At 36.7% G+C, this 26,603-nt stretch overlaps 3 protein-coding genes and 1 long non-coding RNA gene across 4 annotated transcripts; 1 reads left to right on the forward strand and 3 right to left on the reverse strand.

Annotated features, from left to right (window-relative positions):
• Positions 1-332: 332 nt before the first annotated feature.
• LOC104897702 (uncharacterized) lies at positions 333-1,406 on the reverse strand. The gene is made up of 2 exons (XM_010684639.1): positions 1,032-1,406; positions 333-956 (listed from the first exon to the last, which is right to left on the reverse strand). The coding sequence occupies exons 1-2, from the start codon at positions 1,404-1,406 to the stop codon at positions 333-335; spliced, it is 999 nt and encodes a 332-aa protein (XP_010682941.1).
• A 3,029-nt stretch (positions 1,407-4,435) lies between these two features.
• Positions 4,436-7,185, reverse strand: LOC104897576 (flavonoid 3',5'-methyltransferase). Its single transcript, XM_010684484.4, has 5 exons — positions 7,025-7,185; positions 6,534-6,619; positions 5,601-5,745; positions 5,233-5,364; positions 4,436-4,878 (listed from the first exon to the last, which is right to left on the reverse strand). The coding sequence occupies exons 1-5, from the start codon at positions 7,079-7,081 to the stop codon at positions 4,570-4,572; spliced, it is 729 nt and encodes a 242-aa protein (XP_010682786.1). The 5' UTR covers positions 7,082-7,185; the 3' UTR covers positions 4,436-4,569.
• Positions 7,186-15,279: 8,094 nt separating this feature from the next.
• On the reverse strand, positions 15,280-16,440 carry LOC104897703 (uncharacterized). Its single transcript, XM_010684640.1, has one exon. It carries the CDS (start codon positions 16,438-16,440, stop codon positions 15,280-15,282), a length of 1,161 nt encoding a protein of 386 aa, XP_010682942.1.
• Positions 16,441-18,155: 1,715 nt separating this feature from the next.
• LOC130591713 (uncharacterized) lies at positions 18,156-19,521 on the forward strand. Its single transcript, XR_008969753.1, has 2 exons — positions 18,156-18,512; positions 19,296-19,521. It is a non-coding gene; the product is annotated as an uncharacterized LOC130591713 (long non-coding RNA).
• The last annotated feature ends 7,082 nt before the right edge of the window (positions 19,522-26,603 follow it).

The raw sequence follows: 26,603 nt of genomic DNA on the forward strand, positions 1-26,603 counted from the left end.
TAGTGCATCATTGATGACTAATTTTGTCCCATTTGGGAGCATTATGCAAGCCTTTCCAGAGCCTTCTATTAATTTGGATGTTCCGGATATAGTGTTAACATCGGCTTGGAACATTACCAATTTTGAGAAATACTCTTTATTTTTCAATATGGTATGTGTTGTTCCACTATCCAAAAGGCATTGATATTCATTTCCAACTCGATCCATATCTTCAGAGTAAAATAAACATATAGTTAGTTTAAGAGAAAACAAATGTGTATTTTATTGATAGTAATGAAGTACATGACTGAAATAAAAGTACAAGTGAACAAGAAATAAAACAAATGCATTTGCTAAACATCGTTGTTTTCTCCCAGGGTAAAGTCTTTTCCCGAGTCAGCTTCATCCATGAAAAAGTCAGATATGTCAAGGCTGGGCATGGAGGTATTTGCCTCATTGACAAAGTTGGCTTCCGCATCCTTTCCTTTTCTTTTGGAAGCTTGGTAGAGTTCTACTAAATGTTTGGCTGTGCGGCAAGTGCGGCCCCAATGCCCAGTCATACCACATCTGTAACATGCATCTTTCCCTTTTGGGTTTTGCTTGTAATTTCCTTGTTGTCCCCTTCCGAAATTTTTAAAATTATTGTTTCTCGGGAAAAATTGGCCTCTACCACGTCCACGCCCTCGGCCACGATAATTACCACGGCCTCTCCCACGACCGTTGTAATTACCGCGTCCACCCCTATGTACAGCATTTGCTTCTGGTGGATCGGAGCTTTCTATTGCATTTATTTCATGTGAGGCTGAAGACCCTGTAGGTCTGAGATTATGATTTTTCAATAAAAGATCATTATTCTGTTCAGCCACAAGCAGCACCGAGATTAGCTCAGAGTATTTTTTGAAAGCTCTTAACCTGTATTGTTGTGCCAATATTATATTCGTAGCATGGAAAGTGGAGAGTGTTTTATCTATCATCTCCTGTTCAGTTATGGGATGATCACAATATTTCAACAATGATACAATTCTAAACAATGTTGAATTGTAATCACTGACTGTTTTAAAGTCCTGGAATCTCAGATTTGTCCAGTCAAAATGTGCCTTAGGGAGGAGCACACTTTTGTGATGCCCATATCTTTCATTTAAGCTGTCCCATAATTCTTTGGGATCATCCACAAGTAGATATTCAGTTTTCAAACTATCATATAAGTGATGCCTGAGAAGGACTAAGGCTTTTGCCTTTTCTTGTTCAGTTGCTATTTTAACTGAAGTGGTTGATGTAGTTGCATCATTTTGTTGGGCCGTGATACTTTGAATTGTATGTTCCAATCCCTGGGCCTTTAAATTCATTTGGGCGTCCACCTTCCATTCTAAAAATTTATGCCCAGATAGATCTAGTATGTTAAATTGTCTTTTCATTAGATCTCCCATCTTTACTACAAACATGTAAATATTTATAATTAGTAAATGATAATAAATCATATGTATTATCTCCCCCTGATTTTTATCATCATAAATATTATGCAAAGAAATATTACAAACACAATCCATATAAGTTTAGTATATAACAGATACTAATCTTTTGAGAACAAAACAAAAAAAATCAAAGAAAAATAAATGATAACAAGAAAAGGAAAAAAAAAGGACTATATAATACATACTAAAACAAAAAAAACTTAGTAAAATGCACAATTAATGAAAATTTTTGTGCATTTTTTTTGACTATTTCGCCGGGGGGATTTGTATTTGGATTTTATTTTTGTGTAAAAAAGAAAACAATTATCCCCATTAATAAAGCTATTAGAGCCATAATGAGGGATAAATAAAATCGTATCATCATAAAATCTTCTTCAAAAGAAGAAGATGAAGGTTGGCTATTGTTGTTGGGATTCATGGTGGCCGGGAAAAAATGGGGGTCGAAATTAGGTGGAAGAAGAAAAGTGGGAGATGGATAGATTTTGGATAAAAAGTAAAGATAAGATAAGGGGTGTGTGGTGGTAAGAGACGGGTAATCCGGTATTTATAGAGGTAATTGCCAAACTGTATTTTACAATATGTAAATGTATACATGTTGGTAATAAACAGATAATTTAGTTAATAATATTGGAGAAACTAGGACACGTGACCAGAAGTAACTATTACCAGTGATAACAATATTAACAGAAACAAGAAAGAACTATTAAACTTATGTGATAAGACGAAAGCAATACCCAAAAAAACTTGTGACAATAATATAAGTATCTCATAATATGTCCATTATATTCTTTATATCATTAGTTTTAGTTCTCTCTTATAAGGTTAAATGAAAGACAAAAGGAACAAAAACAACAACAATACTAGAAAAGGGAAAATAAAATGCTAGACAATAAAAAAACAAGGGGAAGATGCCAAAAAAAGTAGGACTTGCAATTTTACTTGTTAGCTTGTACGTGATATATGCAAAAGGAAAGTAAAAGTTGGGTGATAAGATCAATGTGTATGCTTTGACTATAGGCTATAGTAAAACCTCCTTTCTTTTTTTTCTTTTTTTTTTATGGAGTGATGTGTCATCAATCACCATGCATGAAGGCCATATGTATTGTGAAAGAGAAAAAAAACATGAAGGCTATATGTATTGTTCTTTTACAGGTTATAAGAAGTAGATCACTCTTATACTTTCCTCCTTATTTCTCATATTCAAAAGTCATCTATTCTTTCTCCCTCTTTTCTTCTTAAGTATAATGATATCTAGTGTATATCCAAGAAAAAAAAACATGATTCGATTACATTCATATTATTAGAGTGAGTATCAAAAAAAAAAAGTGAAGGTATGTAGTGGATATGGTGAGTATATTTTTTTTTTTAGTATCAAATAATTTCTCGGGAAGTCTAGTAGAGTTAGATATGAAAGGTTCTAAATTTTTTTTTATGAGTTTCTGATATAGAAGATCCGAGTTCTCGGCAACTATAGAGCATACTTCTCACAAAAAAAAAAAACTAAAGTAGTTTGTAGTAATTTATGTGAAGTGGGGAAAAAAAAATTTATACCTTAGAGTTCGTGCTGATAACGTGTTAGAGATTAGGGGAAGAAGAGTAAGAGAAGTAGAGGCAAAAGTATGAGTAGATCGATTGCCACATTCTTACTGATACAAGTGTGGTGATTTATACACCAAGGTTGCGTACAAAATTATGCATATACTACAGTGTACGGTACAATTGCATAGTAAAGGTTGATTATTCACTTATCTACATTCTGTTCTCAACAATATATATATAAACAGAAAGCATAATTCATGAGCCATGAGCCCATCCATTGAAGTGAACCAAAAGGTAATTTGGTTAGATAGTCATAGTCCTAGTACTGTAGTCCATATTGGTCTTTGTATTCTAGGAATGAAGACAACTGCTAAATTTGGACAACAAATTGTGAGACAAATTCGTGACAGAAAGAGTGTCCCTCCCAAGAGACAAAAAGTCTAACAGCCTGCAAAATTCAATTTATAAACACAGTTAAATCAGTAGATCATAGAAAAAGTTGTTAAGTCATTGTTGTCTAAATTCAGATATCTAAATAAAATGTTTATATAGGAGTATATTCTATCATTTTCAGGGAATCAGGGATGATTGAATTATGGCATGGCTTTAGCCTTTAGATGAAATTAATGTTCTCTCTTTTACGTGGAGTATTTTGAATTTTGGCTTGTCCTTGAGAAATCATTTGTACTTTTTTCCCCCTCTTTATTTAGTTAGTTGATAGACATAAGTTTAGTTTTACAATTTGTATGAAGTTAAATTTTAAGTTTGTAATTAAGTCGTATGAATTTTTTTGAAGTTGGTTGTTTTAAAATAATACTACTTCTGTTTTTTTTTTTTGTTGCAACGATTAGACATAAAGTGTAAGTAGAAAATATCTAATCGTTGCAACTAAAAAAACAGAGATAGCACTTGTCAAGTTGGTAAGGACTAAGGAGTTTGGAATGTATAGAAAAAGTTTTTCAAATAAGATTCATATATTTAATTAAGATTTATATTGAATCATTATATGTTGTAAGCTTGATTGGGATTTGCGAAAACAAGAATCAAGGATGTATTAGCTTCTAGGTCAGCCCGTGGTTGGGTTGGCTTGGGCTAAATCAAGCGACTAGCCAATTCTTACAATATGTATTACTAGAGCTGATTATTTTGGTCGGGTTCGTTTTTTGGGCAGAGTTTTTGGGCCGCAGTCAGGTCTGGTCCGGTCCGGTCCAAATTTTTTTTTGGTTTTGGGCAAGTCAAAAATGACTTTCTAGTCTATTTTTTTGGCCCGTAAAATCCGCTTATTTTGGCCCAAAATAGCAGGCTTTAAGCACAAACTTTTGGTCCGAACTTTGACCCAATCCGATTAATGGGCAATTTTTTTAGGCGCGGCCCGGCCCGGCCCATGATCACCTCTATTTATTACTAGTACCATAAATAGTATATTTAAAATTGGCACAATTGGATTATTGCCCAAAAGATCTCAATATTTTATTGACTTATAACATTATCCCTTCAAAAAAAACATGATAGGACTATTTTATTGGTACAATTACTTAGAACCACTCAACATAACATTAGAGAAAAAAAAGACGAAACTTCAATATTTACGCCTGCAAAGTGTAAGTCCATCACCAATTGAAAGAAGGCTTGATTCAATGCGAGGGTCCTTTGCAAGGAAGCTATTTAACTTCTTGATTGGCTCAAGTCCATGTTTAACAACTTTCATAATTGGGTCATTCTTGAATATTTCATCATCTTCATCATAAGCAACTGAGCCAAACCAAAGAGTGTTGTCAAAGGCAATTAGTCCTCCAACTTTGACAAGTTTTAGCAATGGTTCATGGTACTTGATGTAGTTTTCCTTGTCAGCATCAACAAATGCAAAATCAAAGGTCCCTTCTTTACCCTGTGTTTTGGTAAGTCAACAATGTTACGCGGAACTATTTAAAAACTCAAAAAAGGAAATTAAATAATTGATTCATGTTGAGATATGCCTTAAATTATAGGCGCTAGGATTAATCAAGCATGGAACGGTGTCTTATAATTAACTTATGCCTTCATCATTCTATAATTTGTATTCTCTATTCTAAACCTAATAAAATCAGTTTTCTCTATTGTGTGGACGTAGCTAACACATTGTTAATGAAACACGTTAAATTCTTCTGTCGATTGCTCTTTAATTCCTCGTTGCGTTCTTACAACAATCTATTAACCACCTTGAGGATCTTATAATAGTACAAATAATCTTTGTATGTCTTACCTCATTAATTAGGTCATCCAAAAATGGCGTGGCGGTTCCTTCAACAAAGTCAATTTTATGCTCAACTCCGGCCTTTTTGATGGCTGGTAGTCCAACTTCGTATGCTTCTCTATCTGGGTCAACTGCTAAAACCTACAAACATTAAAAAAAATATTAATGCTTTTAGACGAAAGAAGCACACACTTTAGAAAGATATTTAACAAACTCTATCGTACAGAGTTATTTTGGAACTCTAGAGGATCTCGACACCTTTAAAAAAGGAAGACTAAGGGCTTGTTCTCTTCGGCATAAAACAGCTGAACTGAACTGATCTCGACACCTTTAGTAAAGTTGGTTAAGAATAATATTAACTTGTTGAGAAAGTTCACCTTGCCATCTTCAGGGAGAGCGAGTGCAGTAGCAAGAAGTGAATAGCCAGTAAAAACGCCAATTTCTAAAGTGTTCTTGGCATTCATGAGTTTCAATAGTATTGAAAGGAATTGTGCTTCATCAGCTGATGCATTCATGATGCTCCTGAACAACCCAAAAGATAAGAAATAAGTACATTTACTTTAGTGTTTGGTCTAATCAATATGTGACTTATAAATTTTGGTACATTAGAAACTAAAAAGTATATTCATGTGAATTTAGTTTAAGTTAGCTTATCTAAGCTGATAGCTTATCATAACTTATTGTAATTGTAAATTGAAATTAAGTAGCTCTTATTTATTGGCTCCCAACTTAAAATATAACCTTGGACTTAATTAATCTGAATAGATGAAAATTAGATACAGATTTTTAAATGCAACGTGCCACAAAGCTCATAAGCTTGTAATGAGATTATGATGAGTTTTTTGTTTTTAAATGATAAGGAGAAGGACCGTGTCCAGACCTTAACTCTCAAATTCTTGGTATAACATTTGTAGGTCGGATGCTTGAGAGTAGAGGGGACTGGGGAGAACAAGGGAATCCTTGCTTCCAATTTCTAAACACCACACTTGATAAGATTCAAACCCCAAGACCTCAAAGATCTAAATTCTGAGATAAGAGTCTTGTCAAGTGACTCAGTATTACTTGTGATTTGGGAGTACTAAATTCTAGGTTAGTGACAATACATATACTATAAGAAACATATAATGTCGCACTATCATTGAAACATAGACACGAAAAATGGCCTCTTTTTGATATTTTTCTATCTCATGGTCAAACTAAGGGAATTTTGATACCTCTATCCTATAACGCCATCCCAATTCCCAACCCCATGAAAATAAACCACATAGCTTATTTTTCACCTAGAGAAAGAGAGAAAAAGAGTACTGTACATATGTTTGTATTTCACCACTGTGGCATCTCTAATTTCCTTCATCTGCTCATGCTCATTTGGGTAAGCACTTGTATTCAAGATATACTGTACAAAAAAACATGCAAACACACACATATTAATTCAAAATCATCATATAGTAATAGTATACCATTATTCCCTCTTGACTCTTGAGCCATCAGTAATCATCATACTCTATTAATTCATATGTTGGTATGTACTTATAAGTTTGGCAAGTAAATTAATCCATATAATAAATATATTAAAAGGTGTTCTTAAAAAAAAAAAAACGGATGCCGCGTGGCGCTCTTCCTAAGGGAGATTCCATATATACTAAAAAAAAATAAAAAAAAAATTACACGGTATAGGTTTTAATCCCGTGACTTTAACTTAATATACTAAAGTTATCCGGGACATAGTCCAAGCCTAATAATTATTTTTTTTCTGAAAAAGTTGTAAAAACACAAATAATTAATAAGATAATTAACTAACCTCCTGAAGGGCTGGGCTTGCAAGAATGGTCTTCTCCTTGATTTTGTTCAAGTCCATTATTGCTGCTATTAAGAGAGTTAAGCAAAGGATTTGTATGAGAAGTGTTTTGATTTTTGTTGTACTGAAACTCTGAAAGCTATATATATACAGAGAGAGACGCACAAAAGTTACGTAATATGCATATAATTATTAATAGCATTTACTTCTATTACATTGAAGTAGACTTTTCAGTTTGAATATAATGTTTTCCAAATTCCAAGCCCACCACGAAAGACCATTACTCACTTAATTGATTAGTAGTAGTAACAAAGTTCACTTTTTTTTTTTTTTTTTTTTTTTACAAACTTTACTTCTTTAATTTACCCACCCTTTCTTTTATTTTTCATATTTCTGTTGTTTCAAAGTGTATCAAGTTGGACTTCTATATACAACTAAGGAAAGGGAAAAATAAACACTAGTGCAAGTCATTAAAGCACTAAATTTTTTTATTCTCTTTTCTTTTACGCTAACTCAACAAGCACTAAAGCTCCGTTTCCTCTGTTTTTAGTTTTACATTATTTGGTAAGTAAAGAAGTGTAAAATCATTTTTCCTTAGTCCCCTCAAAAAAAAAAATCATTTTTCCTTAGAGTAAAATTACTCTCCCAATGATGGAAAACCACCCCTTTCAAAATGAAGGAAAAACTGTTCTCCTTATCTCTCTTGTACACTACTTTCACTATATCTTTACTTTCATCATTTTTCTTATGTGGAATCAAACAATGAAAAACTAATTTTAAAATTGTATTTTTTATTATAAATTATTTTTCATGAAAATTATTTTACACTTAAAATGTGTTTTACTTCCTATCAAAAAAATGATGCCGCCCCAGTTGATGACTTAGTCAAGAGTCAAGAGTCAACTAGTCAAGACTCAAGAGAACGTTCATGGTTCGAAATTTCTGTTTTGACGGCCACTAGAGTTTGACTGTTGAGGCTTGAAGAAAAAGAAAGTTAACAACTACTTCTTTGGGCCTTAAATGTTAATTTATGGTTGTTGCAGTATTTTACCCCATATCAAGGGTTTTTTTCATGGATATACTTGGATAATAGGATATTTTGTGAAGATATATCTTACTAATTTTTTTTTTGTGGAGACTGTAAAGAAGTTGGAGGGAAGTCAATGTAATAGAAGCAAACGAATATCACACACTATACAAAGAGTAATTAAGCAAGTCAAATGCTGAAAATTTGACTTTCTAACCATAAATAGTGTTTTTGGTAACTTTTAACAAAACTTAAATTTAGGTTGGTATATCTCTAAAAAAAAAACATTAATAAGGTATATCCCTATAAAATGCTCTATTACCTTAGTTTATCCTCGCAAAAAACTCCTAAATCAATTTAAAAAATTTGTTACCATCTACAAAGAAGTAGGCGTGTCGATACTTAGCAGTCGAATAGTGCTATATAGTAGGAAAAAATATTTGCATTTTGATATTTTATTCTAGATTGATTTTTTTTTTTGAAAAAAAAGAAAAGAGATAAGCATTTGCAAGTAATGTACTGGTTAAGATTATATTGATATGCCCATATACAAGAGGTGGGTAGCTATTTAAAAGATTATATTGATATGTGTTTATTATCAAGTTGTAAGGAATGAGCCTCTTATGGTTGTCAACTAGTATTGGCAAATCTTTGAAAGTGATTCTCTGTGTCTATGTTTTCACTACAGCTTGGAAAACTTTTAGTCAATTGTATGACATAGAAGAGAATTACAAAATTTTGATCTATAGAGAGGAGAATGCACTTTTGAGCCAAAAATATGCAACTTTTGAGCGTGGAAGAATGAGACTCTACTATCCCACATCGATAAACGTACAAACTTATTAATCCTTAATAAGTAGACAGAACACTATAACACCCGTCGAGCTTGGTAACGCGAGCTTGTGACCCAAGTGGGGACAACAAGGTGGTGGAACATGGATCCAGATAGCTGGGTCGGGTCTTGGGCTGGCTTAAGTCTCTTGGGGTCCTAAAGCGGAGGGCACTGCGCGAGGCTGGTTTCACAGAGCAACGACAACCTCCCGCTCCTGTCAGTGGGCGGATAACGGGCCGGTGTCACCCGGATCCAATAGTACCAAACTAGCTTAGATCTCAGCTGGACCACCACCTTTTTTTTTTTTTAACTAAACTAATATATGGATCAATGAAACATGTCACTTTGGGTATCCAACCACCACTGAACTAACCTCATCAAATATAGCAGAACTATGATAAGAAGCTTATTTGGTATGTATCAAAATTTTGATAAAAAAACATTTATTGTGGTTGAAATTTTACAATATTTGCAGATTTGTATTCCCTTTGTCTATTGAAGTAGAAGTACTTCATTTAGATAACTGAGACACTTATTGAAGAGATGCATGAACTTCTGTTGTTTAACTAATGAGTTAAGAAACACGAAAATATGTGTTTTTTGATAGTTACCTCTTAATAGAGAGAATGTGATGCATGAACTTATGTTGTTTAACTAATGAGTTAAGAAACACGAGAATAGGTATTTTTTGAAATTGTTTGTAAATAGAGAGAATGTGATGCATTAACTTATGTTGTTTACCTAATGAGTTAAGAAACACGAGAATATGTATGTTAAAATTGTTTGTTAATAGAGAGAATGTGATGCATCAACTTATGTTGTTTAACTAATGAGTTAAGAAACACGAGAATATGTATTTTTTGAAATTGTTTGTTAATAAAGAGACTGTGATGCATTGACTTATGTTGTTTAACTAATGAGTTAAGAAACACGAGATCAATATGTATTTTTTGAAATTGTTTGTTAATAGAGAGAATGTGATGCATCAACTTATGTTGTTTAACTAATGAGTTAAGAAACACGAGAATATGTATTTTTTGAAATTGTTTGTTAATAAAGAGACTGTGATGCATTGACTTATGTTGTTTAACTAATGAGTTAAGAAACACGAGATCAATATGTATTTTTTGAAATTGTTTGTTAATAGAGAGAATGTGATGCATTGACTTATGTTGTTTAACTAATGAGTTAAGAAACACGAGAATATGTATTGTTTGTTAATAGAGAGAATGTGATGCATTAACTTATGTTATTAACTAATGAGTTAAGAAACACGAGAATATATGGTATTTTTTTGAAATTGTTTATTAATAGAAAGAATGTGATGCATGAATTTATGTTATTTAACTAATGAGTTAAGAAACACGAGAATAGGTATTTTTCTTAAAATTGTTGCTAATAGACATAATCGGACACAAAGGAAAAGAAAATGGTAACAATATTAGGTGACAGAGAAAGTAGTCATTCATCCCTATATAATTTGTGAGTTACCTAATTAAAGATAGCAAAACAACTATAATAACGTATGTGGTATGTTTCAAAATTTTGATAAAAAGATGTTAAAAAAATATTTGTTGTTGTAGATACATAACCGTATCTCCCCAACTGAGTATCTTATAATGACTACTTCTTCCATTTCTAACAGATCAAAAAAAGAATAAAGAAATTCATCTCATGGTACATCAAAATTCTTCTAATACGTTGACCTCATTCACTTCAAAGCCTAATACTTGACCACCAGCATCATCCCTCAAATATCATCATCACCATATTATACAAACTAAGAGTGACTATCAAATTTCTTGGTAATCTCACGCAAATATTCAACACCATACAAAACTATTTTCAAGGCTTGAGTATATTCAATTTAAGATCCGAATAAACCAACGACCTAAACGTATAAATTTCTAAGGGTTTTCTAGTAATTTTTTATTTTATTGAAGTTACTAACTTTTTATTGAGTTAAGCATAAATACGAGCCTTAAGTTTTAGTACTTTTCACTAATTGGGGACTCTAAGTTTTTTTTTCACCCTTAGAGTACTATGACCACTCTCACGCTATATTTTAATTAGTTGTGGTTAAAAACTTAGTACCTTGAGTTAAAAACTTAATACTTAGGGTTATCATTGTTTTGGTTGTTATTTGCGTCTGGGAATTGATCAAATTGCTAATATCCTACTCAAAAAAAAAATTGCTAATATCAAGTTTCACTTTCTTTTACTCTCTTTTGTTAACTTGGATTTAACTCACTTAAGCAAAAAAATGCAAAAACATAGTACCATCAGATCTAAAACTTAATATCTTTTATAAAAACTTAGTCCCTAAAGCAAAAACTTGATTAAATATAACTGTAACAACCAAAAACTTAAACATTTTGGGAATAAAATCTTGACAAAAAAGAAAGCTAATAAATGACCCAACAAACACCATGCAACTCCATGCAACTATGAACAAACTGGAAAGCTAATTAGCTTGCATCATCCTATCCCCATGCATCAATATAAGAGCAAAAGAGCAACACCTGCATAAAATGAAACAACCAGCAACTTTTAAAATCATTTACTTGTTCAAACTTACAGTGATGTATATAATCAGCTCAATAATAAGTAAAGTCACTTACTAATCAAGGTTGGATGATGTTAGATTTGAGTTCATGTTGATTTGAGTTAAACTTTGATTTTTGTACTGCCAATTCAAGCAACATGAGAAGTTAACATGTTAATTATGGGAGAAGAATGAATATGAAGAAAAAATGAGCATATTAACTTACCATGGCTTGTCTCTGGTAGCCATTTGGGTAGGTGTAAATACCTACACCTCTGTTGTGCATTAGAACACTTGTTTGACTTTGTTGTGTTGAGGGCGCAATTGTCTTCTCTTTTGTTGTTTGCCTATGTTTTGATTGCTTTTCTTTTGGTGCCTTTTGTTTAGCTTGTTGTTGATTTGACGACCCTTGTGGTGCTGTGGGTGTATCGATTAATGACATTGGACACTTTCTTTTGTTATGTCCTTTCTCACCACAATTACTACACTTATGGAGTTGTATATAAAAAAACACAAGTAAAATGTGCAAAATATCAAGCAATTAACATAATATATGTGATATTATGAAGTACTAATTACGTAGTATATAAAACTCTTGATTTGTAAAAGAATTTTCGCAAACACACGAATTAGTGTTAATCAATATTCACCCAATTTGGATTTAAACAATTGAATGTAGGCTATCTAGTACAATAACAAAAATCAACAAAATGGTAATTGATTAAATAGTCTACTAAATTTGTGGAATGCCAAAATTACATTTGGTAGTACTACCATTCTTTCATTCACAGTCAACGTGCATTCACATAGAGGTTGACAAATCCTTAATCTATTGAACCAAAAAAAAAAGCCCAATTACATTAACATTAGTCCTTGCTAATTATTAAAAAAAAAGGCCAATTACATTTACACCTATGTAACCTCTAATCGGTACCTTCTGTGTAATGCACTATGCATCATCATCCTCCTCCTGTGTAAGGCTAATTCAATGCCTTATGATGAGAACTAACTCATGTAAATTAAGATTTGAATATCTAGACTAAAGATGAATTCAGACACCCTTAGGCCTTAACCTCCCTTTCCTATGTTATGCTCATAGATAGTTGGCATTTTTCTTCAATATAAAGCATAATTTATACTAAAAACCTTAATTAATTAAAAACGAACAATTTCATCATCAACTGAATTGCTACAGTTCAATGATATTTTCATGAATAAAACTTAAAATTTATAGAAAAAAACGATTAATAAACCCTAACCCTAACATATAATATTGAAAAAGTTGAGTAATTGAAACAAAAAAAAAACTTTGGAGCAACTTACCTAAATTGGGAGCAGCAAGAGTGCGAAATTGGAAGCAAAAACTGAGTTTGGATCAACAATAGTCTGACCTTAGCTTTGGGAAGCTTCTTGAACAGAGGAGATAAAAGAAAGTGAAACTTGTATTTGCAGTTTGATCAATTCAAGACGCAAATAACAACCAAAGGAATGATAACCCTAGGTATTAAGTTTTTAACTCAAGGTACTAAGTTTTTAACTCAAGGTACTAAGTTTTTAACCCCAACCAATTAAAATATAGGGTAAGAGTGGTCATAGTACTCTAAGGGTGAAAAAAAAACTTAGAGTCCCCAATTAGTGAAAAATACTAAAACTTAGGGCTCGTATTTATGCTTAACTCACTTTTTATTTATGGATCGTTAACGTACTGTACTCCTACGACTATAAATACTAAACTAATTATGTATTTTACAACAAACTCTTGCAATATTTTATTTCTTGTTTTTATTTATTTCTCATGTATATTATTTTCATACTTGATAGCAATATTTTTCTGTTCTTTTTTTTTTATAAGGGAGATAGCAATATATTTTTTTCGAAGGGAGATAGCAACAATTTTCACCATTAGATAATATGAACCTGCTAAAAACCTAGTAATTTTGAATTCTTAATAACACGTTACTAAAGAAGTAATCTTATTTGGTTATTTAATTGAATAAAACATGCTTTAAGTCGTTCCAAATATAGGCCAACAATGCAAACTCAATTTTTGGTTCAATTACCAACTATAGAGTCATGACAGAAAAATTTATATTGAATAAGTCTCTAAGTTAATTAGGTTTACTAGTCTTCTTTAAAGACTTGTTGGCGATTTCAAAACGTTTTTCAATTCTTAAAACCCTTTAATGAATTAATCAAATACACGCTCACATCGTGTATTCGACAATCATGGTCGTATAATTTTGCAGTATTTGCAACATCGTATATCCCTTTCTATTGAATCTCTTCCTATTTTATAATTTAGACCACTGAGATTTAAGTGAAAATATGGATGAACTTATGTTGTTTCACTAATGAGTTAAAAAGTACATTTATTAAATAGAGAGAATGTAAATCGAACACAAAGGAAAAAATGGCAACTTTAAGTGACACAAGAAGTAGTCATTCATCCCTATGCAATTTGTGACTTATGCTAGCGTGACATTTTTTATCTTCACACTCATTCCCCTCCTTTCTTTTATCTCTTGGTTCTACTAAAGGGGCGTTTGGTTCATATGATTCTGATATGAGGTATGGGTTTAGAATGAGCAAAATGCATACCTAGTGTTTGTCTACAAAATTAAAAAAATGAAAACCAATACCTCAAATCCATAAGGTATGGGGTTTAGAAACCCAATGAGGTAGGTGGATATGGCTCATACCAATACCTCAGGGTATCAAATAGAAGAAAAAAATATATTCCCAAATAAAACCAAACACATGGTATTAGGTATCAAGTTCCAAACCTATACCACCTTGATTTTATTCTTGATTCCAAAGTCCAAACCCATACCACTATATGAACCAAACACCCCCTAATAACGTCCTTTAGGAAAACTGCAAAAATGGTGACAAAGCCTCTTTAGTTTACTCATTTGTGGGATTAACCCCCTTAAGTTAAAAATGTGAAATTAATTATTATTATATCCAGTCATTTTTTTTGACAAAGTATTAATTTATGATCTAGCTTGAATAAGATTTGTATGTAATTAAATTAAGGGGGCTGTTTGATTTATTAAATTTTAGTTTGAGAAGTGGAAATTTATTCTTGCTACATCATAAAATGGCCAAAAGTTTCCCAATTCACTTCTTCGACGGATATGTTGGTCAATTGATACTTGAGAGTTTGACACAACAATGTAAAAATTACCACATAACTTGTTAAAATAGCTAGCCTTTTAAGATCAAGATGGCACAATATCATATCCCTCATTAGAAAGACAACTTGGAAATTTTAAGTCAATCCACTGTATGATACAAACGAGTAGGAACAAGGAAGCAATTATAAATTTTTCTACAGAAAATGGAGCCAAAATATGCAACTTCACAAAGAAGGCAAAAGAATGAGATGATCTTATCCCACATCGAAGAATTTGATGATCTGGTCTCACTTAATATAACAACAGCACCACTATGCACAATGTCGAGCTCGGTAGCGTGAGCTTGTGACCCAAGTGGGGACAATAAGATGGTGGAATACGGATCAAGTGAACTGGGTCGGGTCTTGGGCTTGGCTTTATGCTGGCCTGCCCTGTCCAAGTTGGGAGTTGATCCATGGGCCTTGGGCGAAGGCCTGAGTTTCTTGGGTTCTAGAGTGGAGGGCACTGCGTGAGGCTGGTTTCACAGAGCAACGACAACCTCCCGCTCCTGTCAGTGGACGGATAACGGGCCGGTGCCTACCGGATCCATTAGTGCCCAGTTGACTTAGATCTCCATTGGACCACCATTTTTTTTTATATGGAAAATTTATTTTGCCAACAATTTGTATATACCTTAGTTGATTTTTTTTTTTTTGGCGACAAGAGCAAACAGACGAATTAAACTAATTTACCTAGCCTAGTCGCTATTGCTAAATTGTGCGTTGCGACAAGGTCTTCTCTACGAACCTTCTTTATTCCCCATTGAGGAACTCTCCGACACAGAGCCCTGAAATCATACATAATTGTGGCGATCTCAACTGGTTGATGAAGACTTTTTGTTGCACGGACAACCTCCGTTGAATCTGAATGAACTTGTATATTACGGATTCCTTTTGAGTAAGCTTCGTAGAGTCCTCGATACACTGCGAGAGCTTCAGTTTGTAGAGAAGAAGAAGCTGAAACTATGGCGTTACCCTCAAATATCTTTTCACCATTCATATACGCCGTCCACCCTATTCCCGCTCTCGGATAGTTTAGCTTATGTCTCTTCCAAGCTCCATCTACCAAAATTTTGCATGCTTCTTGTTGATCAGAATATAGAATGGGTGAGACCCTCTGATGGGAGTCAGACTCAGATAAACCCCCCTTAATTTGATGTCCTTTTATTCTATTACTTTCGTCAAATTCTTCGAGAAGGATGTTCTTCTTTTGTAGTATAACAGACGGGTGTTCGAATAAACTCTTAAACACAACATTATTTCTGTAAAGCCAGATTGACCAGAGAGTAGTAACAAACTCTCTTACCCTCTCGGATTTTACGCCGTCTTCCCGCCAAAAAAGTTGTAAAAAATTCCGGATCCAAACTTCAATTGGAATGTATTCACTTGACCGAGTATTAATTCCAAGTGCAGAAGCAGACCATATTCGAGAAGAAATATCACAGTCTCTGAACAAGTGCCTTTCATCCTCTGGAAATTGATGGCATATGCTGCAGTTAACACTTATGGGAATGTTGCGCTTTGCTAAGTTACAATTGGTGGCTAGGGCTTTTTGGAGAAGTCTCCAGATAAAAATCTTCCATTTGGGTCTAAGATCAGAGGCCCAGAGTTTACTCCAAAACTTCCTTTTATTACAAGAGGATTCAAGGCCTCCTCTCAGCCCAAGAAGGAATGCAAAAGCATCCTTTACTCTAAAATCCCCATGCTTAGACTCACTCCATGCAAAGTAATCCTGAATATGCTCCTTAGGAATGTAGGTTGTAAGGATCCTAATAGACGATTTTGGCATAAACAGCTTCCAGATGAGCTCAGAGTTCCACTTTTTTTGATTAGTTACCATTAAATCCTTAACGGTAACTAATCAAAAAAAGTGGAGGGCACTGCGTGAGGCTGGTTTCACAGAGCAACGACAACCTCCCGCTCCTGTCAGTGGACGGATAACGGGCCGGTGCCTACCGGATCCATTAGTGCCCAGTTGACTTAGATCTCCATTGGACCACCATTTTTTTTTTATATGGAAAAATTATTTTGCCAACAATTTGTATATACCTTAGTTGATTTTTTTTTTTTTGGCGACAAGAGCAAACAGACGAATTATACTAATTTACCTAGCCTAGTCGCTATTGCTAAATTGTGCGCTGCGACAAGGTCTTCTCTACGAACCTTCTTTATTCCCCATTGAGGAACTCTCCGACACAGAGCCCTGAAATCATACATAATTGTGGCGATCTCAACTGGTTGATGAAGACTTTTTGTTGCACGGACAACCTCCGTTGAATCTGAATGAACTTGTATATTACGGATTCCTTTTGAGTAAGCTTCGTAGAGTCCTCGATACACTGCGAGTGTAATACTCCGTATTTTTAGTAGTAATTTCGTACTAATTAAGAAAATATAAAAGAATTAATAAAAAGGTATTTGAGTTCATTTACAAATTAATAGGAATAAATTAGTGTTAATATGAATTTGTTAGGAATTTTCGGAGTTTTAAAAAGTAACCTAATCTTCACTTGACCTAGGGTTACTACCTTTTGAAGGGAGTATAAAAAGAAAAGGAGAGGGAATTTCAGAAAACCCTAAACCCTTTTCTTCTCCCTCTCCTCAGCCGACCTTCTTCTTCTCTCTCTCTCTCCTTGGCCGATCTCCCCCTTGCTCTCTCTCAGAATTTTCTCTCTCTCTCTCGGATCTCTCTCTCTCCCACAGATTCTTCCCTCTCTCTCGCTGTTCTCCTCATTTTCTTCGTCTCCCTCGCCGTGTCTTTCTTGGAAATCGTCGAGGGGGCGAAGGGGGTTGTGGTTCGAGCGCGCGGAGGGTGCGCAGGCGTCGAGGGTCGAGAGGTTGCGAGATTTCGTCGAAGGGGTCGAGTTGTGTGCGAGTTGTCGAGGGTTCTGTTCGGGAGTTTTGGTGCGAAGAGTGTTGTGGTTCGTGCGAGGCTCACGAGAGGACGAAGGTGTGTGACGGCTTGCGAGTGTCGTGCTGTGTGGTGCGACGTACGAGCAACAACGAGAGTGTTGGTGAAGGTGTTCGTGTGGTGGGAATTCCGTCGAGCACGAGGGTGCGAGTTCCGCCGGAATTCTTGTGCGAAAAGCGGATCGAGTGCTGCGACAAGAGTCGTGGTGTTTGAGGGTTTCGTGCGCGTGTGTGGTGTGGTCTTCGGTCGCCGGAATTCTTTCGCCGGCGATTTCTAGCGGTATAATTTTGTACTTAACTTAGTATGTCAGTTTATTAATTATTTTTATATTTACTGTTTTCGTAGTTAAGTAAGGTTTGTAATTAATAATTAGTAATTAGAGTGTTTAGTAATTTATTAGATTGTTAACTAGTTAAGTTATTGTTCTGTTTTAAGTAAAAATTCTGGTTAGGTTTGTAATTGGAATAAGTTGAAAGTAGGAAAAGTGTGTCCTATTATTAGTTACAGTTATTATCGTTTCATGAGTAACCTGTTTCATGAAATCTGACTTTGGGACATATGACTTACCCTTTGGACATGGAACTTACCTTTTGGACATGGAACTTACCTTTTTGGACATATGACTTACTCTTGGACATATGACTTACTCTTGGACATATGACTTACTTTGGACATATGACTTAACTTCTGGACATAAGACAGGTTGGACTTATGACATTTTGGATTGGTAAAATAGTGGACTAATGTTACTAACTAACTTAGTTACTCACTAACTCTGACTTCTAAAAGACGTTAAATTCACTAGATTAGAATTATAACGAAAGTTCTGGAATAAGGTTTTAACTATTGCTTAATTCGAATCGTTAGACCGTTATGGCCTTAGTACGTAGTAGTTGTTAGTGTTATCAAGGACGTAACACTAAAGCTTTGTTTTAACGATTTAGGTCCCAATTTCATAAGCGGCTCGTTCTATTAAGTCAGCGAAAATTCTCCGCTACAAGGTACGTACGCGTACCAGTTTACTTTCAAAGCTTAGTATCATGATTAGGTTGCAGTTCATGTTATTGGAACCTAGTACCATGATAGGGAACATTTGATTGTGATTTTTGGTTAGACGTTTATAACGTGAAATCAATATGATGCATTGAAATATGTTGCAATGAAATGCGAAGTTCTATCGTAGTGTAACATCAGCATTATTAATCTGATCTATAGGGTAACAAGAGTGTTACCAGAGATAAGATTGAGTTTGGTAATTAAGAGAGCATGTAAATGACTCCTTAAAGTTATAAAAGAATGGTTGGTATTAAAAGAAGATTATGGCGATACTTGTAGTTGGATTCCCTACAAGTATAGAACAATGGGGGGAGTGTGGGACTTGTCCTACACTCCTACGCAGGCCTACTGTGACGACAGTAGTGTCCTTATATTTTGATAACTCAAGTAGGCGGAAGGTTCCGTTCGATCTTGGGGGTATGCATACTAAGGTGATGGGTGTGAGACGGAACAAAACCGTATTTGCATTTCATCTAATAGACCAAGTTGTCTATTAAGGATTCAGTAGCCCGTATGATTCTAGTAAGATGACGGTGCCCGTTCGATGCCAAATAATGAAAGATTAAAGAATGTGAGATATTGTAATTTCATATAGTAGTCTGTAAGGTGTGCATCATTTATGTTCATATAGTTTCAATGGTTTATTACGTACTCAGCATAGCTGACTCTGTGTGTTATTATGTGTTTGTTGTCCTGTGATGAACCATTGATACTTCAATGGGGGGCAGACTAGGTGAGCTGGTGCTGCTGCATGATATCAAGCATAAGGGGGCTAGTCTGTAGTTTGAAGTTAAACTTTTGGTTTAAGTATTACTGAATTTTATAGAATATTGCTACATGGTTTGAGTTTGAATAAAGAGGGGTCAACTATGATTCCCGAGTTGTATTTACATTTTCTATTCCGCTGCAATTTGGTTTTGAGACAATGAATTTGAGTTACCGTATTTCTAATTATGCCTTGCGTTCCATCGCGGCGGTAACACTCCCAAAGTCGATGCGACGTAGCATTAGACGTGTATGGATTTTGGGGGTGTTACAAAACTGGATTCAGAGCCAGAAGCTCCTATTTTCAAAGACGTTTTCGAAACGATTTCAAAACGGGTAGTATGGGCTAGGAGCATATAGATCATGTCACGTGCATTAAGTCATAGGAATGTTATCATTGCAATTTTGTTCGTATCTCGAACTTGTATGTGCTCTCTGTGTAATTGAAATGGTGAAAGATTCTCGAAATCTTCAAATGTGACTAGATTAAAAAGTGTACAAGGATAGGTCTAAATTGATATTAGACTCAAAACTTATTTTAGTATAAAACTATTTTATTGATCGAAATGAGCTTGATTTCACTTGTGGATTTCAAAGTTAAAATGAGCATTTACCTCTTTACAAAAACTTAGACTATTCTATTTTGTTTTAATTTCGCAGATGGTTCACGACATAGGTTGTAAGGACTATTTGATGAAACAAGTAGGGGAGACTGGGATATGTGGTTCTTTAAAATGAAGTCTGCTATGGATTACAGAATTATGCAAGGGGAGCAGTGGTTACGATCTGAGGGCTCTAGGATACACTTCATGCTTCGTTTATGTTCCAGACATAGAGCCATATAGATTTGTTCATCGTAGGTATGGGATATGTGGACTACAGAGGGGTATTTCAATAGGAATAAGCATACCTACGGATACCAGAACCTTCCTTCCAAAAGCACTTCCTCACTGACCTTAAATACTGCGAGAATGAGTGAGGGTTCGTGAAACGGGTCAAAAACCCTTCTACTTCATCTGAAGGGGAAAGTTCGAGCAATAGGGCCATAGATGGGAATTGAGAACCCAGGGTCATACCTGAACCCCATCAGCCCTGTGGCAAAGAGGCCAAGATACCAGCCATTTGAGGATGAGTTATTAGCCGATGACTTTCAAAATCTTAGGACAGTCACTTACGTCTTCGATGATGAAAGGAACAATAGGACCTTCATTATAGTGTTGGGTGGGGTCCAGGTTGTACAGGGTTACATGGGGAGGATGATGATGAGCCACCCCACTAGAGGATGTGCCAGTTGAGGAAGAGGACCCTGCTGAGAACGAAGACCCTGTTGAGGATGAGAATCCTGTTCAGGAGGAGGATCCCATTGAGGAGGAGGATTCCATCGAGGAAGAAGACCCCGAGGAAGACCAAGGACCCATACTAGAGGATATATTCTTTGAGGACGGCGAGCCGGATGCAGAGAGATTGACCTTGATGGGGGGATGGAGGATTCTGGATCAGAGGATGAAGCTCACCGCTTAGCCCATAGTTCTTTTGAGCATATATGTAGGATTAGGATTTTTGTTTTATTTTGTCGTTTTTGTTCATTTGTTATGTTATGATAATAAGGCTTGCATGCCGATTAGGGAGTAACATTATTTGATTTATATAATATATATGGTATTTCTTTACAAACATTACATTCCCATTTTCAATAATAGTGCATAGTGTTATCTTTTATTGTTAATTGTGGCATCTTATTTTGGATGATTGTAATGCAAGTCAGTACAGACTTAAAGGTGTTCGCAATATATGTTTATATGTTAAATGTGTATTCGTTGAATAAGTTAAAACAAAAATTATGTGTAAGTCACTGAAATAGCTACTATGTTAATTTCAGCGCAGAATGGTTCGATCGGGAGGCGCCCCTGAAACCTCTCTTAACATCGAGCAATCGATACGCGACCTAGTGCAGATTACCGCCAACTTAGCCCAAGGTCACAACCGGGATGGGGACCTATCTGAAAAAGTGGCCCGTAGGAACCCACCTATACTAAATGGAAAAGGGGGACCTGAAGAGTTGGAGAACTGGGTTGGGGAATTTGATAAGCTTTTCTTCACCCATCCTGTCCTGACGAGAAAACCGTGCCCTTAGCTAGCTACTATCTGCAGGGGGATGCCCATTTCTGGTGGACCCAGGCTAAGGACAACCTTCTAAGCCAACCGGGTTTCGGGTGGGAAACTTTCAAAAAGGCCCTAAGAGACAAGTACTACCCTCCGTATCTTAAGAAACAAAAAGCCCAGGAGTTTATGATGCTGGAGCAAGGGACCATGTCTGTGAGGAGTATTACCGAAAATTTATTGAACTAATGAGGTTTGCCCCGAGATTGCCCCTACTGAGGAGGCTAAAGCCTCACGTTTTGAATTGGGACTTACCCTTGACCTGCAGGGTAGACTGGGGGGAGATACATTCACCTCTCTGGACCATGTGTTTGGCAAAGCTGCCCACCTTTATGCTATCAGGAAGAGGGAGGAAGGGGGTAAGCTTGGCGAGAAACGTAAGGATAACCCAAACCCTGAGGGCCAAAGTTTGAGAAAAAGCACAACGGGAACCAGAAACAATCAAAACCCTCAGAGAAATTTTGGTAAGGGACCCAATAATAACCCTAATCCCAACAACAACAACAACAACAACAACCGCAACAAAACCAATAACCGCAGACCTGAGCGTGTATATCGGTGTAGAAAGTGCCCTAACAACCATCCTGGTAAGGACTGTGAGGGTAACAAGGTTGAATGCCGGAATGTGGGAAGATGGGGCATAGAGCCTATGAATGCTATTCGAAAAACAAGCTAAACCCCAATGGCCAAAGGAAGGGGAACTATGGGGACAAGCCCCGAAACGGAAATGGATAACGGGAATGGTAACGGGGGAGGTAATTACAATGGGAATTCTAACTATTCCAAGCCCGCACCACACCAGCAACCAAGTCTCTAATGTGAACAATGCAACTAGTTCCCAAGATAAGGGCAAAGGGAAGCTGTACATGATGACGGCTAGAGAAGAAGAGGCTCGTAGAGACGTTGTCACGGGTACATTTTCTATCAACTCCACTCCTGTTAAAGTTTTATTTGATTCTGGAGCATCCTTGTCATTTATTGCCCATGCAACTGTTAGAAATTTACATTGGTCGAGTCTGAGTCGATTTCTATGCCTATAGTCATTCCATCTGGGGAGACTGTTAACTGTTCTAAAAGATTCCTAAAAGTGCCATTAAAGATAGGTGAGGGATACTTTCCCTCTGATCTGATAGAGTTTAACTTATCAACCTAGATATCATTCTGGGGATGGATTGGCTTGGGAAGTACATGGCTAAGATAGATTGCGATGCGCAGAAAGTGGAACTAAAGGACCCATTGGGGAAAAGAGTGTCATATAGGAGAATACCTCGAGAACCAGGAATTAAAGTTATCAATGCGTTACAACTTAAGAACTACGTAGACAAGGGTTGGCCCCTATTTATGTGTTCAGTGAGAAGAGTTGAGGATGATCCGTTAAGGCCTGAAGATGTGCCCATAGTCCGAGAATTCCAGGATGTCTTTCCTGAGGAAATACCTGGTATGCCTCCAAGGAGAGATGTAGAGTTCACCGTTGACCTAGTACCTGGGACTGGACCCATTTCGAAAGCCCCATATCGGATGGCTCCGGCAGAAATGAATGAGTTAAAGAACCAGTTAGAGGAACTACTAGACAAAGGGTATATTAGACCTAGCATGTCGCCATGGGGAGCACCCGTCTTATTTGTGAAAAAGAAGGATGGTAGCTTGAGGTTATGTATAGACTACCGGGCATTGAACAATGTCACTGTGAAAAACAAGTATCCATTACCTAGGATTGATGATTTGTTCGACCAACTTCAGGGTGCGGGGATGTTCTCCAAAATGACTTAAGGTCTGGTTACCATCAGTTGAGGATTGTTGATCATGATATACCTAAGACTGCCTTTCGAACCAGATATGGCCACTAGAGTTTACGGTTATGCCTTTTGGGTTAACAATGCACCTGCAGTTTTCATGGACCTTATGAATAGAATTTTCCGACCCTACCTAGACAAATTCGTCGTGGTATTCATAGACGATATCCTGATCTATTCTAAGAACAAGGAGGAACATGAGGATCATTTGAGAGTCATTTTGCAGACACTTAGGGACAACCAACTATATGCAAAGTTTTCGAAATGTGAATTTTGGTTGGAAAGAGTGTCATTTTTGGGTCATTTTATCTCTAAGGAGGGTGTATCAGTAGATCCTGCGAAGATCAAAGCCGTGAGTGAATGGCCTACCCAAAGAATGTCACGGATATAAGAAGTTTCTTGGGTTTAGCCGGTTACTATAGGAATTTGTGAAAGACTTCTCCAAAATAGCAAAACCTATGACAAACCTGATGAAGAAGGATTGTAGGTTTACCTGGAATGAGGACAGTGAGAAGGCCTTCCAAACGCTCAAAAGAGGTTAACCTCAGCCCCTGTCCTAACCTTGCCTAAGCGGAACGAAGGATATGATGTGTATAGTGATGCATCCAAAAGGGTTGGGTTGTGTTCTTGCAAAAGGGAAGTTATAGCTTATGCGTCCGCAGTTGAAGCCATATGAAGTCAATTACCCAACACATGACTAGAATTGGCCGCCATAGTATTTGCCTCAAAATCTGGAGACACTACCTCTTGGGGTAACCTGCCGTATCTTCACCGATCACAAAAGCCTTAAATATATCTTCACCCAGAAAGACCTCAACATGAGCAGCGCAGATGGTTAGAGCTCATCAAGGACTATGACTTAGACATCCAATACCATGAGGGTAAAGCCAACGTTGTTGCTGATGCGTTAAGTCGCAAGTCTAGCCATAGCCTGAATACATTAGTCGTTGCCGACAAACTTTGTGAGGAATTCTCTAGACTTCAGATAGAAGTTGTTCATGAAGGGGAGGTAGAAAGATTGCTGAGTGCCCTAACCATCGAACCTAACTTCCTAGAAGAGATAAGGGCGATCAACCTGGGGATGTGAAACTTGAGCGAGTCAAGGCAAAGCTTAAGGAGGGCAAAGCAGAGGGGTTTGCGATCCATGAGGATGGAAGCATACGATATAAGGGTAGGTGGTGCGTGCCACAAAAGTGTGAAGAGCTGAAACAAAAGATAATGAGCGAGGGTCATAACACACGTATTCTGTCCACCCAGGGGAGATAAGTTGTATAAGGACCTCAAGAAGATGTTTTGGTGGCCTGGTATGAAGAGAGCAGTAGCTGAGTTTGTTTCCAAATGCTTAACATGCCAGAAAGTCAAAAGTGAACACAAGAGACCTCAGGGAAAGATTCAACCCTTAGACATTCCGACATGGAAATGGGACTCGATATCCATGGACTTCGTTGTCGCCTTACCTAGGAGTCGGGGAGGCAATAATACCATTTGGGTGATAGTGGATAGACTAACCAAGACAGCAAGGTTCATACCTATGAAAGATACGTGGAGTATGGAAGCCTTAGCCAAGGCTTATGTGAAAAATGTCATTCGATTGCATGGAGTACCCACAAGTATAGTATCAGATCGAGACTCTCGATTCCTGTCGAATTTCTGGAAAAAGGTCCAGGAAGCATTTGGTAGTGAGCTATTAATGAGTACAGCCTTTCACCCAGCTACCGATGGTCAAACGAACGAACTATTCAGACCTTAGAGGACATGTTGCGAGCATGTGCTTTAGAATACCAAGGGTCATGGGAAGACCATTTGGACCTCATAGAATTCTCATACAACAACAGCTACCATGCTAGTATTAAGATGGCACCATTTGAAGCATTGTACGGGAGAAAGTGTCGTAGCCCTTTGTGTTGGAACGACATCAGTGAGACTGTAGTGTTAGGACCTGATGATTCAAGAGACGATGGATCAAGTGCGAGTCATTCAAGAAAAGATTAAGCTGCACAGGACAGGCAAAAATCCTATGCGGACCAGAAGCGAAGGGATGAAAATTTCGAAGTTGGGGAAAAAGTGTTGCTTAAGGTGTCCCAATGAAAGGAGTGATGCGATTCGGGAAAAAGGGGAAGCTAAGCCCTAAGTTCATAGGACCCTATGAGATACTGGCGAGGGTAGGGAAAGTTGCTTATCGCCTGGATTTACCCAACGACTTAGAAAGGGTCCATAACGTGTTTCACGTATCCCAACTCCGGAGATACGTACCTGATGCGTCACATGTCCTTGAACCTGAAAACGTAGAGATAGACGAAACTTGTCCTATGAGGAGAAACCTGTCCAGATCCTAGACCGCAAAGTGCGAGTACGAGGAATAAGGACGTCAGAATTGTCAAAGTGTTGTGGAGAAATCAAACTACCGAGGAAGCCACATGGGAAGCCGAAGATGCAATGCGTCTGAAGTACCCTGAGCTTTTCCAAGAGGTACGTGAGTTACGGGACGTAACTTTTCTTTTAAGGGGGGAAATGCGATAGAATTTCGCGCTTTCACCCTAAAGTATGTTAATTATGTTAGTATGTATTATGTTAGTTATATGCTAGTTATGTGTGAAAACTGCTTATCTATGTGTGAACGTTAGAAAACGCTTGTGAAATTTGGGACTTAGAAGTGCAAAAGATCGTCGTTAAGACGGGCTACCTCAAAGTTTCGGGACGAAACTTCTTTTAAGGGGGAAGCCTGTAATACTCCGTATTTTTAGTATAATTTCGTACTAATTAAGAAAATATAAAAGAATTAATAAAAAGGTATTTTATTATTTACAATTAATAGGAATAAATTATTGTTAATATGAATTTGTTAGGAATTTTCGGAGTTTTAAAAGAGTAACCTAATCTTCACTTGACCTAGGGTTACTACCTTTTGAAGGGAGTATAAAAAGAAAAGGAGAGGGAATTTCAGAAAACCCTAAACCTTTCTTCTCCCTCTCCTCAGCCGACTTCTTCTTCTCTCTCTATCCCTTGCCGATCTCCCCTTTCTCTCTCAGAATTTCTCTCTCTCTCTCGGATCTCTCCTCTCCCACAGATTCTTCCCTCTCTCTCGCTGTTCTCCTCATTTTCTTCGTCTCCCTCGCCGTGTCTTTCTTGGAAATCGTCGAGGGGGCGAAGGGGGTTGTGGTTCGAGCGCGCGGAGGGTGCGCAGGGTCGAGGGTCGAGAGGTTGCGAGATTTCGTCGAAGGGGTCGAGTTGTGTGCGAGTTGTCGAGGGTTCTGTTCGGGAGTTTTGGTGCGAAGAGTGTTGTGGTTCGTGCGAGGCTCACGAGGACGAAGTGTGTGA

Source organism: Beta vulgaris, chromosome 6 (genome assembly GCF_026745355.1).
Source record: "Beta vulgaris subsp. vulgaris cultivar EL10 chromosome 6, EL10.2, whole genome shotgun sequence".
Lineage (NCBI taxonomy): Eukaryota > Viridiplantae > Streptophyta > Magnoliopsida > Caryophyllales > Amaranthaceae > Beta > Beta vulgaris.